The sequence below is a fragment of the Anolis sagrei genome, chromosome 6 (genome assembly GCF_037176765.1).
Source record: "Anolis sagrei isolate rAnoSag1 chromosome 6, rAnoSag1.mat, whole genome shotgun sequence".
Taxonomy (NCBI): Eukaryota; Metazoa; Chordata; class Lepidosauria; order Squamata; family Dactyloidae; genus Anolis; species Anolis sagrei.
The window spans coordinates 131,296,216-131,313,377 of record NC_090026.1 but is presented as its reverse complement, the minus strand read 5'-3'; the positions used below and the strand labels follow the sequence as shown (position 1 = coordinate 131,313,377).

The 17,162-nt window shown below is 47.3% G+C and overlaps 1 protein-coding gene across 1 annotated transcript in view; it reads left to right on the top strand.

Annotated features, from left to right (window-relative positions):
- The window catches only part of MYO1G (myosin IG), a 55,672-nt gene that overhangs the window by 25,826 nt on the left and 12,684 nt on the right, over nt 1-17,162 (top strand). The window contains exons 12-21 of the mRNA XM_067470428.1: nt 494-564; nt 1,464-1,538; nt 2,560-2,692; nt 4,336-4,502; nt 4,948-5,155; nt 6,647-6,870; nt 7,118-7,262; nt 12,217-12,321; nt 12,418-12,531; nt 14,155-14,309. Of these exons, the coding sequence (XP_067326529.1) occupies nt 494-564; nt 1,464-1,538; nt 2,560-2,692; nt 4,336-4,502; nt 4,948-5,155; nt 6,647-6,870; nt 7,118-7,262; nt 12,217-12,321; nt 12,418-12,531; nt 14,155-14,309 (1,397 nt within the window). The remainder of the gene's footprint in view (nt 1-493; nt 565-1,463; nt 1,539-2,559; nt 2,693-4,335; nt 4,503-4,947; nt 5,156-6,646; nt 6,871-7,117; nt 7,263-12,216; nt 12,322-12,417; nt 12,532-14,154; nt 14,310-17,162) is intronic.

Here is a 17,162-nt window from a genome sequence, read left to right as displayed (position 1 = left end):
TGATTCATGCTCAAGTTTTGGGGTTTTGCCTTGGAAGTTCCAGTATTTGTTTTCATGAACTCTGACGGACTATTTCCTGGAATTGTTCTTATCTTTCTTTTCTACCTAATTGGATTCACCTATTTTTGTGGATTGCTTTTTACTGCTGCTGCTTTTAATTATCTTCAATAAACTGCTTGCAGTTTACTCAGCTGTGTGGTGTTTAAAGGCAGAGGGCTTTCCTGGCCTGGAGTGCAACACAAAGCACCAGCAACCCTTAGTTTTGCAAGTACTGTAGAACTATGGATTGCCCATGTCCAGTAGGTAGTACATTAATGTCATCTTGTTGTTACTGTTCTCATTATTGCCCACTTTCCTCCTGGTAGGCTGGGGAGACAAAGGGGTCATCAGACACATGGGCATTCAGATCTCCTGATCCAAAGCCATAGCAAACTACAAATCCCAAGGGTCGTTTGATGTGTCCATAACTCCCTTGCAATGCTTTCCTCCCCAGGTCAACCCGACGGATAAATCCCTGGAGTTTGGGCGCGATTTCCGCATCAAGCACTATGCCGGAGATGTCACGTGAGTGGCCTTTATCCCAGAAGATCTTTGACCTTTGGGAACCCCTCCGGCCTTCAACGCGCCTTCCTTTTCTCTCCTGATTCACCTGTTTGTGTATTGCAAACCCCCTCATTTTCCACATTGCAAGCCCTTTCCATCTCAGGATGATGGTCAATGTGGTGGTACTGCATCATTATAGTGTTCTGATATTACTGGAGAATCCTGGGACTTGTAGAATAACCCTCCCTCCCAATATCCTCATGGGATGCATCCCCAAACTTCCTCGCATCTCTTCTCCTATTGATGCAACCTGGAATCGCATTGGCTTTTGCAGCTGCTGCATCACACTCTTGGCACATTAAAAGCCATACTGAATTCCTTATGAGGATGTCTTGCTGAGAAGATCCCATAAGTCCAAAATAATGTGAAGGAATAGGACTGCAATGCATTGTTTGGACTCCAGTAACCTCCCCAAACTATAGCTCCCAGGATCCCATAGGAAGTTGCCTTGGTGGTTAAAAGAGAGTCATAGTCCTGTAAGTGTTTAAAGGGTCAGGACCCAGGTCATGAGCAAAAGTATAACATTGTTTACCTATATCACAGGACCTGTGGATGTTTAGTGCTCGAAAGGCTTGAAAACAAGGTTCCTGAGCATACACAGAGTGCTTAGTTCTTGCTAAGTGCAAAATTAAAATTGTCACAGTTTGACGCCACCTGGAATGCCACGACTCAATGCTGTGGAGTCCTGGGAACTGTCCTTCTTTGGCAAAGGCTTCTGGTACCTTGACAAACTACAACTCCCAGGCACCCACAGCATTGAGCCAGGGCAGTCCAAGTGGTGCCAAACTGCATTAACTCTACAGTGTAGAAGACGCTTACCTTCGAGAGGTGTTGAAGGCTTCTCTGCATCTGGTTTCCAGGTATTCCGCGGAAGGGTTTTTGGATAAGAACAAGGACACCCTCTTCCAGGACTTCAAGCGACTCATGTATAACAGGTAAGCAAAAAGGAATAATAAGAATAACAACAACAACAACAACAACAACAACATTATAGTGTTCTGATACTCACTACCTCTGAGGATGCTTGCCATAGATGCAGGCAAAACGTCAGTAGAGAATGCCTCTAGACCATGGACATATAGCCCGAAAAAACCTACAACAACCCAACAACAACAACAACAACAACAACAACAAGAGCAAGCCATTAGAAACAAGGCCATCAGAGCCAGAATTGAAAAGTTGATGACAGATCCCAAGTGTAGACTCTGCAAGGAAGCAGGCGAAACAATGAATCACATCCTCAGTTGCTGCAAGAAGATCGCGCAGACAGACTCCAAGCAGAGGCACAACACAGATAATCTATTGGAACTTATGCCACAAAGACCATCTGCCTTTAAGAGATGGGAAACCAGGAATCTCCATAGCCTTTCGGAAGCGTGATCCTTTTGGAGATTAATTGGCATTCACACTATTTGGGATAATCATAACCTTTTGGAAAGCTTGATCTTCCTGAGAAGAGTTAAATACTTGCTTGAGTCATTCTTCTCCTTCGTGGAAGATATCCACTAGTATCTATGCAAGGCAAATTAAGTTTCTGTTGTTAGACTGCTATACTTGGCTATCTCTCTGTACTGTTAGGAACAAAGACATGTCAATGCACAAAATATATAGCAGATCTTCAGAAGTGTTATTTCAAATGCCCCAAAAAGTACTGACTTCTAAACTGTACTGTACTGCTTCTGATGCAAGAACTAACTTCTAAAAAATGGAGTCTCAGTCTGAATAGTCCCAGATCTGGTCACATGGTCGGCAGTCCCTCCCACAACCTCAAACAACATAGAGTTAAGGGGAAACTGCATATCAAAATATACATCCAATATACTAAGCAAATAACTAGTATAGGAGGCTTGTAGAAGGTTGCGATTTCCAATAACCCCTCAGCCTTTGACCCCCAATATTTGGATGCTGAAGTGGCCATTCTGTTGAATGATCTTATGTCCTGTGGCTTTTCTCTAGTGCGGACCCCGTCCTCCAGCAGATGTGGCCGGAGGGCAAGCAGAGCATCCATGAAGTGACCAAAAGGCCTCTGACCGCCGCCAGCCTCTTCAAGAACTCCATTGTCGCCTTGGTGGAAAACCTGGCTTCCAAGGTATATTGTTGTTGTTGTTGTTGTTGTTGTTGTTGTTGTTGTTGTTATTTGTTCTGTTGCGAGCTGGGCCTGTAAAAATTATCTTTTGAATAGGATGTGCACTTTGTGCCCAGCGGGAAAGAGAGGCCCTCAAGGATTCTCCTGTACAATAGTCTTAGAGGCTTGAAAGGTTTAACAAAGTCCTTTATTGCTGAACAAATTAAACAAATACTTCCCAGATCTTTAATGAGTCAAACAAATGCTTCTTAACTTGTCTCCAATGGACAGGCACCTAGCTTGGAGAACTATTTCTTTCTTTAACAAGGAAAACCCTTTTTAAACCTCTCCCAGGCTGTCTACTATCTAAGCTTTGCTGATGTGGGTTCTACTACCGGACCCAAACTGCTTCTTGGGCACCAAGTAGACCTACCAGTCAAGGCTTGTAAATTCTCCAGCTGGAGTTCTTTGGGTCTGTAAAACTGTCCCCCCCCCCCCCCCCCCAGAAATCTTCAGAAACCTTTCAGGGCTGTTTCCCTCAGATACTGTGAGAGGCTGTAAGCTCCCAGCCAAAGCTTTGGGACTTTCCCCCCGGAAATTCCCCAGAAATTCTTAAGAAATGAAGCTTTTCTGCAGGTGAAGCTGGTCCAAGTTCTATAGCTTAGTTTCCTCTGTAAGACTGAACTAAAAATGGCTCCCTCTCCTCCCCAGATCCCTGGGGAAAGGGGCAGAACCAAACACAACAATGATAGACAGGTGGCTAGCCCTATGACTGCAAACCAAGGGAAGTCACCTTTTTGCAAAACCCCTGAAACCTTGGAATGCATGCAAACATTAAATAGAAAGAAAATGAAGTTGGAGCTCCTGGTACAGACGTACCACCACATTATTTGAAATACAACAGGATGAGTCCACAGCAGACAAGATCACTCTGCTAGCTGTTGTATTGGATCACATGTCGGACCTTTCCCAAGTGTCTAGGACTGTGAGATGTATCGGCGAATAATGTGTGTAGATCCCAGTAAGGTGGCCTTCTGCAGCTGGCAGATGGTAAATTGGTCAGCGCCGATTGTATTTAAGTGCAGGCCAAAGTTTCTCAGAACAACTATCTGAACATGGGTTGTTGTAGGTTTTTTCGGGCTACATGGCCATGTTCTAGAGGCATTCTCTCCTGACGTTTCACCTGCATCTATGGCAAGCATCCTCAGAGGTAGTGAGGTCTGTTGGAACTAGGAAAAAAGGGTTTATATATCTGTGGAATGACCAGGGTGGGACAGATGACTCTTGTCTGCTGGAGCTAGGTGTGAATGTTTCAATTTACCACCTTGATTAGCATATAATGCCCTGACAGTGCCTGGAGCAAACTTTTGTTGAGAGGTGATTAGATGTCCTTGTTTGTTTCCTCTCTGTTGTTGTGCTGTTGTAATTTTAGAGTTTTTTAATACTGTGCTTTCTAATTGTCTTTGGCGACCCTTCTGACATCCCCTCGCGACCCACCCAGGCGTCCCGACCCCCAGGTTGAGAAACACTGTTCTAGATTTGTCTATGAGACTTTCCTGCTGTCTTGTTTCATGGATTTCAAGTGCCTAGTTTCATGGATTTTTATGTACTCATGGATCCATACATCATATTTATCACATCCTCCTCCCCTTTCTGTTCCTCGACAGGAGCCTTTCTACATCCGGTGCATCAAACCCAACGACCAGAAGTCTCCCAACATCTTCGACGAGGAACGCTGTCGACACCAAGTCGCCTATTTGGGTCTGCTCGAGAACGTCCGTGTCCGGAGAGCTGGGTTTGCCTACCGCCAACCATACGACCGTTTCCTGCTCCGGTAGGCAGGCCTCAGGACTACAATACCCAGCATCCCCAGGGGGAGAGAGAGAGAGATTGGTTCTACCCCATCTTGCTCTGTCTCTCTCTTTGCTTGGTTTCTACCAAGCTTCTAGGTTTTGGCACCACAATCTCTACTTTGAGAGAACAGCCTGAATACTACTACTACTACTACTACTACTACTACTACTAATAATAATAATAATAATAATGTCCCCCAGTAAATGTATGGTGTAGACCAGGTGTGGCCCAACTTCGACCCTCCAGGTGTTTTGGACTCCAACTCCCAGAATTCCTAACAGCCTACCGGCTGTTAGGAATTGTGGGAGTTGAAGTCCAAAACACCTGGAGGGAGGGCCGAAGTTTGCCCAGGCTTGGTGTAGACGCAACCTTGAGTCCAGCCTCCCCAACAGTCTCAGAGTGTTGCCTTTCCCTCTGGGCGACAGGTACAAGATGACCTGCGAGTACACCTGGCCGCACCACCTGATGGCCACGGACCGGGAGGCCACGCAGGTCCTGATAGAGCAACACGGCTTCCAGGAGGACGTCGCCTACGGCCACACCAAGCTCTTCATCCGCACGCCTCGGACCCTCTTCTCCTTGGAGCAGGAGCGGGCCCAGCTCATCCCCATCATCGTCCTGCTGCTCCAGAAGGTAAGCAGAAAGTCCAAATGAAGCCGATAGGAGCTTTAGGAAGGTCTTCCCCAGGAGGGGGGAACCTAAGACCCCACCAAAGAGGGTTCGCTACTTTGGCGAGTTAGAGGAGCCTGATTTCAGCAATTTTATTTAGATTAAAAATTCAGCATAAAGCTCACCAAAGTCAAAGAAGTGGCACCGAGGTGTTTATTAGTGATTCAGCTGAAAAGAATGCTAGGTAGCAATAATTCGCCTACAAAGCATACCAGTACAGAGATCAGAGGCATTTTTATAGGAATTTTCAGGTTTGAAAGTTCAAAACTCCTGCCCTCCACCCTCCTCCTGGCTCGCAGGTGATTGGCTGACGTGATTCTAGCTGGGAGGAGGCGCGGCCGCCCGCCCTGCGCCAGAGCCAATCGCAGAGCTCCTTCGCTGCGCAGGAGCCAATGGGAGAATTCCCTGCACCTCAGCGCTCTGGCGAATCAGGAGAAGGGAGGCGGGACGAAGAAGAATAATGTGCTCCTTGATTGAATTATAATGAAATGTCCTTAGGCTTAGCAAAATCCGGGACAAGCCAAGCCAGACTATTGTTTCCTTGAGTGAAGGCAATAAACATTTGAAAAAGAAAACCGGCTCTTTTCCTGGTTGCGAGACAGGAGAACAATGATGGCAGCCTGGGGTTAATGCTATCAATGGGAAGTAAACAAAAAGCAGAGGGGAAGATTTCCCCTTATCTTACTTGAAGAGTGATAGAAACTTTGCCAAACAATTCTTTACTCTAGTGGGCCATCTCTGATGCTAGAGATAAGAATCTCCTCCTATTATCCATGCAAGAGTGTCTTTGGCTGGAGGTTTCAGTAATCGCTAATGGCTTTTGTTTCTGAAGGCCAGGGGGTTCCCTTCCATATTTCTTTGGAGGGAGAAGGGGCAAAGGGTCAGGCTAGGGTCAGGAATACAAGGAAACATAAAAATCATATAGAAATTATACACAGGGAAATCATATGCAGGTATCTTCCCATCCAGGACCCCAGAGAGGAATTAATAATACCAATTATAAAAAGCAGACGATATCAGAACACAGCATGAATTCATAAGTCGTTCTTTGAAGAAAGTTCATGGGCAAAGAGTGAGTCCTTGAGGAGAGTGAAGTCCAGAATAGGGGCAGAAACTAATAAGTCATGCAAAAGAATTCTTGGAGTTCCACTGAGCCAAAGGATGGAGTTCTGCAGAGCTGAAAACGAAGCAGGTCCTTGGTCCTTGGGGAAACTACAGCTCTCAAGATAGGCAGAGACCCCAAGGTCTCATGGGGTCCTCATTGTTGTTAGTGTCTTGGCAAATTGACCAAGACTTAACCCCTATTCTGCAGGCTGGTACCCTTGTCCTTTGCAGAACTATAAGTTACCATCCCTTGTTGGGGGGGGGGGGGGAGGAGCATGCTCGACTTCACAAATCATCTGGAGGGGGGTCCAAAGTTGGCCCATGCCGGTTCTGATTCCTCTGTTTTGGCAGGCTTGGCGGGGAGCCCTGGCCCGGAGGCGCTGTCGTACCTTGCGTGCCGTCTACACCATCATGGCTTACTTCAAGCGACACAAGGTGAAGGCCTACCTGCGGGAGCTGGTGCACCGCTTCCAGGACGTGCGCCAGGCGGCCGACTATGGGAAAGGGGTGGAGTGGCCGGAGCCGCCCGCCGTCCTCACCTCCTTCCAGGAAAGCAGCAAGCGCATCTTCCGCAGGTAATGGGTTAAAGCTGTTAGGAACGGTGTTGTGCCTCTGCTTGTAGTCTGTCTGTTGGAAATTGTGGGGGTATGTCACATACTGAAGGATGTTGTCCATGTACTGAAGGAATTGTGGGAGTTGGGGTCCAAAACACTTGGAGGGAGGGCCCAAGTTGGCCCATACCTGGGCTACAGAGGTGTCAACACAGCCTGGGTCCTGCAATGCAGAGCCAAGTCCAGAGTGTCCTCCTGGGTGGTCTTGCAGGTGGCGGGCACGGCAGATCGTGAGGAACATCCCTCCATCCGACATGGAGCAGATCAAGGCCAAGGTGGCTGCCCTGGACGTCCTGCAAGGCCTGCGGAAGGACTGGGGCTGCGCACGGAACTGGTGCCGGAATTACCTGGCCTTGGTAAGCGACTCAGAGGTTGGGCGGCCATCTCTTGGGAAGGCTTTGGTTGTGTTCTGTTTTAGAGAAGAGGGGAAGCTGAAGAATCTGCACCTTTGAGACGATAGGCTCTGAAGAATGTGGGAGTCCGGTGGAACTGGAAAGTTTTAAACAGAGTCTGGATGACTGTCTATTGGGGTGGCATTGGTTGGATCTTTCTCCATGGCAGAAGGGGGTCAGACTATATGGCCTTTGGGGGACCATTCAAACTCAGGTAGAATATAAACTGCTTAGGAACCCAGTGGATCCAGAGGGTTTTAAGCAGAGTCTGGGTGGCCATCTGTCGGGAGGGCTTTGGTTGTGCCTTTTTGCTTGTTAGAAGAGGGTTGGGTTATATGTCCTTTTGGGACCCTTTTCAACTTGGGTATAGTATAAACCGCTTGGGAGTCCAGTGGATACAGAAAATTTAAAACATAATCTGGATGGCCATCTGTCGGGAGGGCTTTGGTTGTGCCTTTTTTGCCTGGTAGAAGAGGGTTGGACTATGTGGCCTTTTGGGGCCCCTTTCAACTCAAGTAGAATATAAACCGCTTGGGAGTCCAGTGGATATGGAGCCTTTTAAACAGAGTCTGGATGGTCATCTGTTGGGAGGGATCTGGTTGTTTTGTCCTCCATGGAAGAAGGGGGTCAGACTGGCTGACCTTTGGGAACCCCTTTCAACCGTGGTAGATTATAAAAATTCTGGGCAGTGGATCTGGAAGTTTTGTACCTTTCTCCATGGCAGAAGAGGGTCAGATTGGATGACCTTTGGGGACCCCTTTCAACTCTGGCAGAATATAGATGGCCTGGGAATCTAGGAGGACTTTGGTTGTGTCTTCCTTCATGGCAAAAGACTGGGTGGCCTTTCAGGGGCCCTTCTGCATCCTCGATTCCATCATCTTCTAAGGTCTTTTTGCTTTCTCTGTCCAAAAAGTGCTTGTTCCTCCCCAGACTACAACTCCCAGGATCCCATTGTATTGAGGCAAGATAGTTAAAGTGGGATTAAAGTGAATTAATTCCACAATGTAGGAGATGCACCCTTGGAGGGAGCTGAGGCTTTTGCTCTCTCCTTACCTTTGCCTTGAGCCGTTTTTTAGGGTTGCTAGGGAGTTCTAGTTTCCATAGTAACTGCCAGGGCTGTTTTTAGAGCCTGGTTTTGCTGATGCCTCTTCTTCCTCCTCCTTTGCTTGTTTTGCACTCATTTTCTCCTCAGTACCAACAGTCTTTCATTTTCCTTGCAAATTTGGAAGGATATGAATGTTCGCCCCTTTCCTTTCCTGTTGGCTATCATGAGTGCATCATGAGTGCATCCATATTGCAGAGTTAATGCAGTTCAATTCCACTGTAGCTGCTATGACTCAGTGCTATGGAATCCTGGGAACTGTTATCAAACCACATCAATTCCACTATGTAAATGCATCTTCATTCTCCAGCAAAGTTACTGCATTGCAATCTTCCATTGCAATCTTGGATATATATATATATATATGTATGTGTGTGTGTGTGTGTGTGTGTGTGTGTGTGTGTGTCCTACCCAACCTGACTTCAGGTCCCATCATTCCCAACCAGCAAAGCTAAGAGAACAGCTTATTTTTTTTTTAATGATTGCACAGCATGGAGCCTTTGGAGTTCAAGTGAGGTCAAACTGCATTTATTCCAAGTGGGTGCAGTAAGCAGATTCGACCAGCGGGTGGCAGCAAAGAACATTGTTTACATTTTATATCTTTCTATGAGCCATTGCAACAGGGGAATGCCTTTTAATTTTGGGGACTGCAAAACCCATTATCCACCTCCCTTGCCAAGCCTAAGCAGCTCTAGCTCCCACATTTGCAAGCCTGATGTATGTGAAACTGCAGAATCGCATGGAGGACTTAGAACAGTGTTTCCCTTTCATACAGTTCCTCATGTTGTGGTGACCCCCAACGATAACGTTGCTACTTCACAACTGTAATTTTCCTCCTGTTATGAATCGTCATGTACATTTCTGATCTGCAGGATGTATTTTCATTCACTGGACCAAATTTGGCACAAATACCCCATAGGCCCAAATTGGAATACTGGTGGGGTTGGGGGGGGGGGGGTTGATTTTGTCATTTGGGAGTTGTAGTTGCTGGGATTTATAGTTCACTTACAATCAAAGAGCATTCTTACCTCCACCAATGATAAAATTGGACCAAACTTGGCACACAGAACTTCCATGATCAGCAGAAAATACTGGAAGGGTTTGGTGGGCATCGACCTTGAGTTTGGGAGCTGTAGTTTCCTACATCCAGAGAGTGCTGTGGACTCAAACAATGATGGACCTGGACCACACTTGGCACAAATACTCAATAGGCCCAAATGTTAACACTGGTGGAGTATGGGGAAGATATACCTTGACATTTGGTAGTTGTAGTTGCTGGGATTTATAGTTCATCTACAATCAAAGAGCATTCTGAACTCCACCAACGATAAAATTGGACCAAACTTGGCATACAGAACTTCCATGATCAACAGAAAATACTGCAAGGGTTTGGTGGGCATCGTCCTTGAGTTTGGGAGTTGTAGTTCACCTACATCCAGAGAGCGCTGTGGACTCAATGATATATCTGGACCAAACTTGGCACAAATACTCAATGTGCCCAAATGTAAACACTGGTGGAGTTTGGGGGAAAATAGACCTTGACATTTGGGAGTTGTAGTTGCTGGGATTTATAGTTCACCTACAATTACAGGGCAATCCGAACCCCACCAATGATAGAATTGGGCCAAAGTTGCCACACAGAATCGGGAACCCCCATGACCAACAAAAAATACTGTGTTTTATGATGGTCTTTGGGGATTTCCTCCCATTATTATTATTATTATTATTATTATTATTATTATTTGATACACAATGAGATGAGTACACAGCAAACAAGATCACAATGCTGGCTTTTGCACTTGATCACACGTCGGACCCTTCACAACTGTCTAGGATTGTGTGATGTGGGAAGGGATGTGGGAAGTATTATTATTACTATTATTATGGTTTCCTGAGTGGGCTGTGGCCCGCACTTCAGGGAGGGCGGTAGGTGCATTATCATCACTTGCGGCACGCGCTTCAGGGACGAGGAGGCTATAAATCCCACAGAGAGCCCTTGAAAACCATGCGCCAGCCTTTCTCCATGGAGGCTGCGTGGAGGCGTGGAGGGCATCATACAACTGGGATATTTTTTTATAATGCAGTGTTGCCATGGGGACGGCACGCCAGACACGCATGCAGGAACCCCGCTTCTGCGCTCGCCTTCTGTGCAAAACCTCCTTTTCGGCAGTGACAAAAATCCCATGCCAAAAGCAGTCCGAGGTTTCCATTGAGGGGCTCACAATTCAAACATTTCCCACAGTGGGGATGATGGGAGTTGTAGTTCCAGGGAGGCACAATCTCGAAGCAAAGAGCGGGGAAGAGATGGCTATAGATTTAAGGGGGTTGTAGCAATATGCCAAGACACTAGGAATCCCAAATAGCTCATTATGGAATGATGGGAGTTGTAGTAAGAGGCCAAGACACCGGGCATCCCAAATTGCTGGTTGTGGGATGATGGGAGTTGTAGGCAAAGACATTGGGAATCCAAAATAGCTGGTTATGGGATGATGGAAGTTGTAGTTGGAGGCCAAGATGCTGGAAACCCAAAATAGCTGGTCTTGGGGTGATGGGAGTTGTAGTTGGAGGCCAAGACACTGGGAATCCCAAATAGCTGGTTGTGGGATGATGGGAGTTGTCGGAAAAGACATTGGGAACCCAAAATAGCTGGTTATGGGATTATGGTAGTTGTAGTTATAGGCCAAGATGCTGGGAACCCAAAATAGCTGGTTATGGAATGATGGAAGTTGTAGTTGGAGGCCAAGATGCTGGAAACCCAAAATAGCTGGTTGTGGGATGATGGGAGTTGTAGTTGGAGGCCAAGACACTGGGAATCCCAAATAGCTGGTTGTGGGATGATGGGACTTCTAGGCAAAGACATTGGGAATCCAAAATAGCTGGTTATGGGATTATGGTAGTTGTAGTTGGAGGCCAAGACACTGGAAACCCAAAATAGCTGGTTATGGGATTATGGAAGTTGTAGTTGGGGGCCATGACGCTAGGAATGCGAAATAGCTGGTTATGGAATGATGAGAGTTGTAGTTGGAGGCCAAGACATCGGGAATCCAAAATAGCTGGTTATTGGGTGATGGCAGTTGTAGTTGGAGGCCAAGACATTTGGAATCTGAAATAGCTGGTTGTGGAATGATGTGAGTTGTAGTTGGAGGCCAAGATGCTGGGAACCCAAAATAGCTGGTTATGGGATGATGGGAGTTGTAGTTGGAGGCCAAGACGCTGGGAACCCAAAATAGCTGGTTATGGGATGATGGGAGTTGTAGTTGGAGGCCAAGACACTGGGAACCCAAAGTAGCTGGTTATGGGATGATGAGAGCTGTACTTGGAGGCCAACACACTGGGAATTCCAAATAGCTGGTTGTGGGATGATGGTAGTTGTAGTTGGAGGTCCAGATGCTGGAAACCCAAAATAGCTGGTTATGGGATGATGGGAGTTGTAGTTGGAGGACAATACATTGGGAATCCTATTTTACTATTTGTATAGAATATATGTGTAGTGTTGTGTTTGTGTGTGTGTGTATATATATAATGGTCAAGGCTTCAGATGGGCAACTACCTCCTCTCCCTAGCAGTGGTCAGTTATAGCCATTGGGTGCCACTTCAATTGCCACAAAATCTTGGGATTTATAGTTTGACGATGGGATGAGAGATTTCGGGCACATTGCTTTAAGGCTACACCTCCTAGCAATGGTTTAGGACTGGAATTACTCGTATTTAGAAAGCTCTCCGGATCAGAGGCAGGAGAGGAGGACTTGAATAAATGACCCCGAAGGCAGGACTTTGCCGACCATCCTTCCTTTTCCTCCCCGTTTGCTTCTCCAGGAGAACGAAAACCCCGCAATGGCCGCCCAGTTCACCAAAAGAGTCGCGACCCTGCAGGACAAGACCCGCTTCCGCTCGGTGCTGTTCTCATGCCACGTCCGAAAGGTCAGTGCAGGGCTTTGTGCCGCGCCCATTGGGGTGGGTCTGGATGGCCTCTGGGAGCCCCTTCCATCTCTGTCCTTCTCTCCCAACCCTCTGCAGATCAACCGCTGCAACAAGGGCTCGGACCGCGCCCTCCTCCTCACGGAGCAGCACCTCTACAAGATGGACCCCAAGAAGCAGTACAAAGTCATGCGGTCCATCCCTCTCAGCATGGTGAGTTCAACCTCAAGGGACGATGGGCTACGGAGTGGGTTTTGGGACTTCTGAGAGTGCAAGTCCAAACACCTGGAGGGCCCAAGTTTGCCCAGGTCTGCTATAATGGCAGGTATCGGTGTCATGATAGCTATGACCCTTGGGGTGTCCCTTCTCTTCTGGTCTGATGAGCTGCCATTCTTCAAGCATGATGGGAATTATAGTACAGCGCCTTTGGGGTCCCTGTTTGGCAAGGTGGGTACTTGCTGTGGCCCTTTGGCTTTCCTGTGACTGCTGCGGTGTTGTGGCTCACCAAGTGGCGTCGGATTTTTCTGATGGTTCAGAGCAGTGGTGCTCAACCTGGGGGTCGGGACCCCTGGAGGGGTCATGAGAGAGTGTCAGAGGGGTCACTAAAGACCAACAGGAAAACACACTAATTTCTGTTGGTCATGGGGGTTCTGTGTGGGAAGTTTGGCCCAATTCTGTCATTGGTAGGGTTCAGATTGTAGGTGAACTACAAATCCCAGCAACTACACCTCCCAAAATGTCAAGGATTATTTTCCCCAAACTCCACCAGTGTTCACATTTGGGCATATTGAGTATTCGTGCCAAGTTTCGTCCAGATCCATCATTCTTTGAGTCCACAGTGCTCTCTGGATGTAGGCGAACTACAACTCCAAAACTCAAGGTCAATGCCCACCAAACCCTTCCAGTATTTTCTGTTGGTCATGGGAGTTCTGTGTGCCAAGTTTGGTGCAATTCCATCGTTGGTGGAGTTCCGAATGCTCTTTGATTGCAGGTGAACTACAAATCCCACCAGTATTCAAATGTGGGCGTATCAGGTATTTGGTCCAGTGAATGAAAATACATTCTGCATATCAGATATTTACATTATGATTGGTAACAGTAGCAAAATGACAGTTATGAAGTACGAAGGAAAATAATTTTATGGTTGGGGGTCACCACAACATGAGGAATTGTATTAAGGGGTCGCAGCATGAGGAAGGTTGAGAACCCCTGGTTCAGAGGATAAAGAGATTGGTGGGTTTCAAAGTGAGGAGCCTGCTAGTGATCAGAGAGAATTGCAGGTCGAGGAGGCCGACGTTTGGGATTCCTGTGCTCGTTCCCAGGCAATAGTAAGCGATGGTTTCCATTCCCTTGTGAAACAGCCTTCAGCCGATGGGGAGTTTTCCCGAGAAGCCAGATTAGGTTTGAGAACGGAGGGAGTGAAAAATAGACTAAGTGAAAAATAGACTAATTCAACGTTCTGAGAGAATCCGTGAATCCTTGAAGCCCAGGTGCGTTCGGCATGATCTCATGGCTGTTTGGTCAGGCTTAAATCAAGTGGTGTTGCCTTTACGGCTCTCAGAGGAGACAACGTTGCCATAAGGATGGCTTTCCTGCCTTGGCTCTCAAGTTCATGGTTCAGGTCTCCTGTTCTGGTTCATGCCTTTATTCCTTAAAGAGTTTGTTTCAATGCTTATGGATTCATGTTTGAATCACTGCTCTGGATTTTGGGAAAGGCCCTTTTCCCCTACACTTTTGTCGATAGCACTACTGGACTCTGGTGTGGGGCTGGGTGAAAAGGTGTCTTGGCTTTAGAGTGCAACATGTGGCCCCCTCCTTCCCTCTTTCCTTGCCCAGGTGACCGGTCTGAGCGTGACCAGCGGCCTGGACCAGCTGGTGGTCTTCCACACGCAAAACCACGACGGCCTGGTGGTCTGCCTCCACAAAATGCAGCCGGCCAACGACAACCGGATCGGAGAACTAGTCGGCGTCTTGGTGGAATATTCCAGAAGGTAGGGCCTTGTCGCTAAAATGAATTCATTAACCATGTAAGAAAAGCCTGGCAGAGGATGATGCCACCTTGAAGCTGTGTCAGGAGTCAATTTCTGACATCGTGGAGACATCATAAATTTCCTGCATGACATCCTGGCTGGATCATCCTGGCTGCCGCAGTTTTCTTTCTCTGACATTTTGACATTGTGAAGCCAGCAGAGGGCTCTGGAGACTTTGGGTTGGAACTTGGAAGAGGGTATAAAAGGAAGTGGTGGTGGGTAAAAGGCAGTAGTGTCTTCCTTTGCTGTGGAGAAACAAGCAAATTATATTCATTTCCATACTGACTTGTGAGTGATTATTTGCTACAAAAACCTACAGTCTTACAAGCTGGCACTGATTTACGACAACCCTTTCCGAAGGTTTTGCGTCTCCATAATTCTCCCATCCCTCGTTCCTGCCACAATAGCAGGATAGCATGATGCACCACAACAACATGGCCAATGCACAGTAGCAGGATGGCTCTCTCTCTCTCTCTCTCTATATATATATATAGCATTTGTGTGTACTTGCACTCCTGGAGACATGCACAACATCAGAAGTGTTTGACCCATCTGTTATGCATGATAACACGACTGTAGCGCTATAGCGGGATGGCGTAATCTTTCCCTTTCGTTTTAAAATTGGAAAGAGGTGTGATAGCAAACGTGCAACTATGGCGTAATAGTGGGATGGCATAATCCTTTCCTGATACATCACACAGTCCTAGACACTTGGGAAGTGTCCGACATGTGATCTAACAGCCAGCAGAGTGACCTTGTTTGCTGTGGACTCATCTTGTTGTGTTAATAATAATAATAATAATAATAATAATAATAATAATAATAAGAGGATTTAAAGATTGAACTGCAAATACTGTGGCACAAACCAGTCAAGGGAGTCCCAGTGGTGATCGGCACACTGGGTGCAGCGCCTAAAGACCTTGGCCTGCACTTAAACACAATCGGCGCTGACAAGATTAGCATCTGCCAGCTGCAGAAGGCCACCTTACTGGGATCTGCACGCATCATTTGCCGATACATCACACAGTCCTGGACACTTGGGAAGTGTCCGACGCGTGATCCAATACAACAGCCAACAGACACTTTGCTGGCTGTTGTATTGGATCACGCGTCGGACACTTCCCAAGTGTCTAGGACTGTGTGATATATCGGCAAATTATGTGTGCATCTTGTTGTGTTTCAAATAATAATAATAATAATCATCATCATCATCATCATCATCATCAACCACGGAGGCTGGGTTTTCCACCAAGACAGCAATAGAGTTTTTGCGGTTTGGTAAACATTTTCCATGTTTTTGTTTGTGTGTGCGTCAGGAGCGACTTGAGAAATACAAGTTGCTTCTGGTGTGAGATAATTGGCTGTCTGCAAGGATGTTGCCCAGGAGACGTTGCCTGGATGTTTTTGATGTTTTACCATCCTTGCAGGAGGCTTCTCCCATGTCCCCTTTGCATGGGGAGCTGGAGCTGACAGAGGGAGCTCATCCGGGCTCTCCCCGGGTCCGAAGCAACTTGAGAAACTGCAAGTCGCTTCTGGTGTGAGAGAATTGGCTGCCTGCCAGGACATTGTCCAGGAGACGTTGCCTGGATGTTTTTGACGTTTTGCCATCCTTGCAGGAGGCTTCTCTCATGTCCATGTTGCATGGGGAGCTGGAGCTGACAGAGGGAGCTCATCCGCGCTCTCCCCGGGTCCGAAGCAACTTGAGAAACTGCTAGGATGTTGCCCAGGAGACGTTGCCTGGATGTTTTTGATGTTTTACCAACCTTTCAGGAGGCTTCTCTAATGTCCCCTTTGCATGGGGAGCTGGAGCTGACAGAGGGAGCTCATTTGTGCTCATCTGACCTGTCGGTCTTCAGTCCGGCTGGCACAGAGGTTTAACCCATTGCGCCACCGGGGTCTCCATTTTCCATGTTAGGAAATGACATTTAGAACCCAGGAACGAAAACTGTGTTACAGAGTGTTAAGCGCAACGCAACTATAGCGCAATAGTGGGATGGTGCAATTGTGTCCTTGGACTTTTCCTGCTTCTGTGACCATACTTTTCTGTCTTCCGGAGCGCAGGCTTGTTTTCCCTCTCTCTGACCAAAACAAATGCCGTCGGGCGTATTAATCCCAACGTTAGCCACGGTGTCAAGGCATGCGGGTGCCTTTCAGCCTCCAGCTGTCTCTGCTATAAACCCACTGGGATGAATGGGTGCGCCCCATCTGGGGTGGGATTATGCGCAGGGGGAGGGCGCTCCACTTGACCCACTGGCCCCACAACACCCTCCGCAGGTGTCTGAGCCGGGATTAAGGGGGGAAAGGCGCCTCCCTGCAAGACCTGACCATCCTATTTCCGTGACTGCAAAACTTCCGGAGTGGTGTTATTGTTGTGGTTGTGGTTGTCCTGAGAGTGGTAGTTCAGCCCTCTTTGGCAGAGAGGGCTAAAGGCCTTGCAGAACTCAAACTCCCAGGATTCTTATTTAGCCACAAGAGTTAACATGGGATGAAACTGCATCAATTCTGCAATGTAAATGCACCCTAATCAGGAGTGAGGAAACATGGTGCATTCGGTGTGGTGTTTGTGTTATGCTTGGAAATCACTAGTGCACCAATTTGCACCGTCGGGAGTGGATAGTACTAGTATTCACTAGTTGGGGAAACATGGTGTATTCGGTGTGGTGTTTGTGTTGTGCTTGGAAATCACTAGTGCGCCAATTTGCACCATCAGGAGTGGATAGTACTAGTATTCACTTGTTGGGGAAACATGGTGCATTCGGTGTGGTGTTTGTGTTGTGCTTGGAAATCACTAGTGTGCCAATTTGCACCATTGGG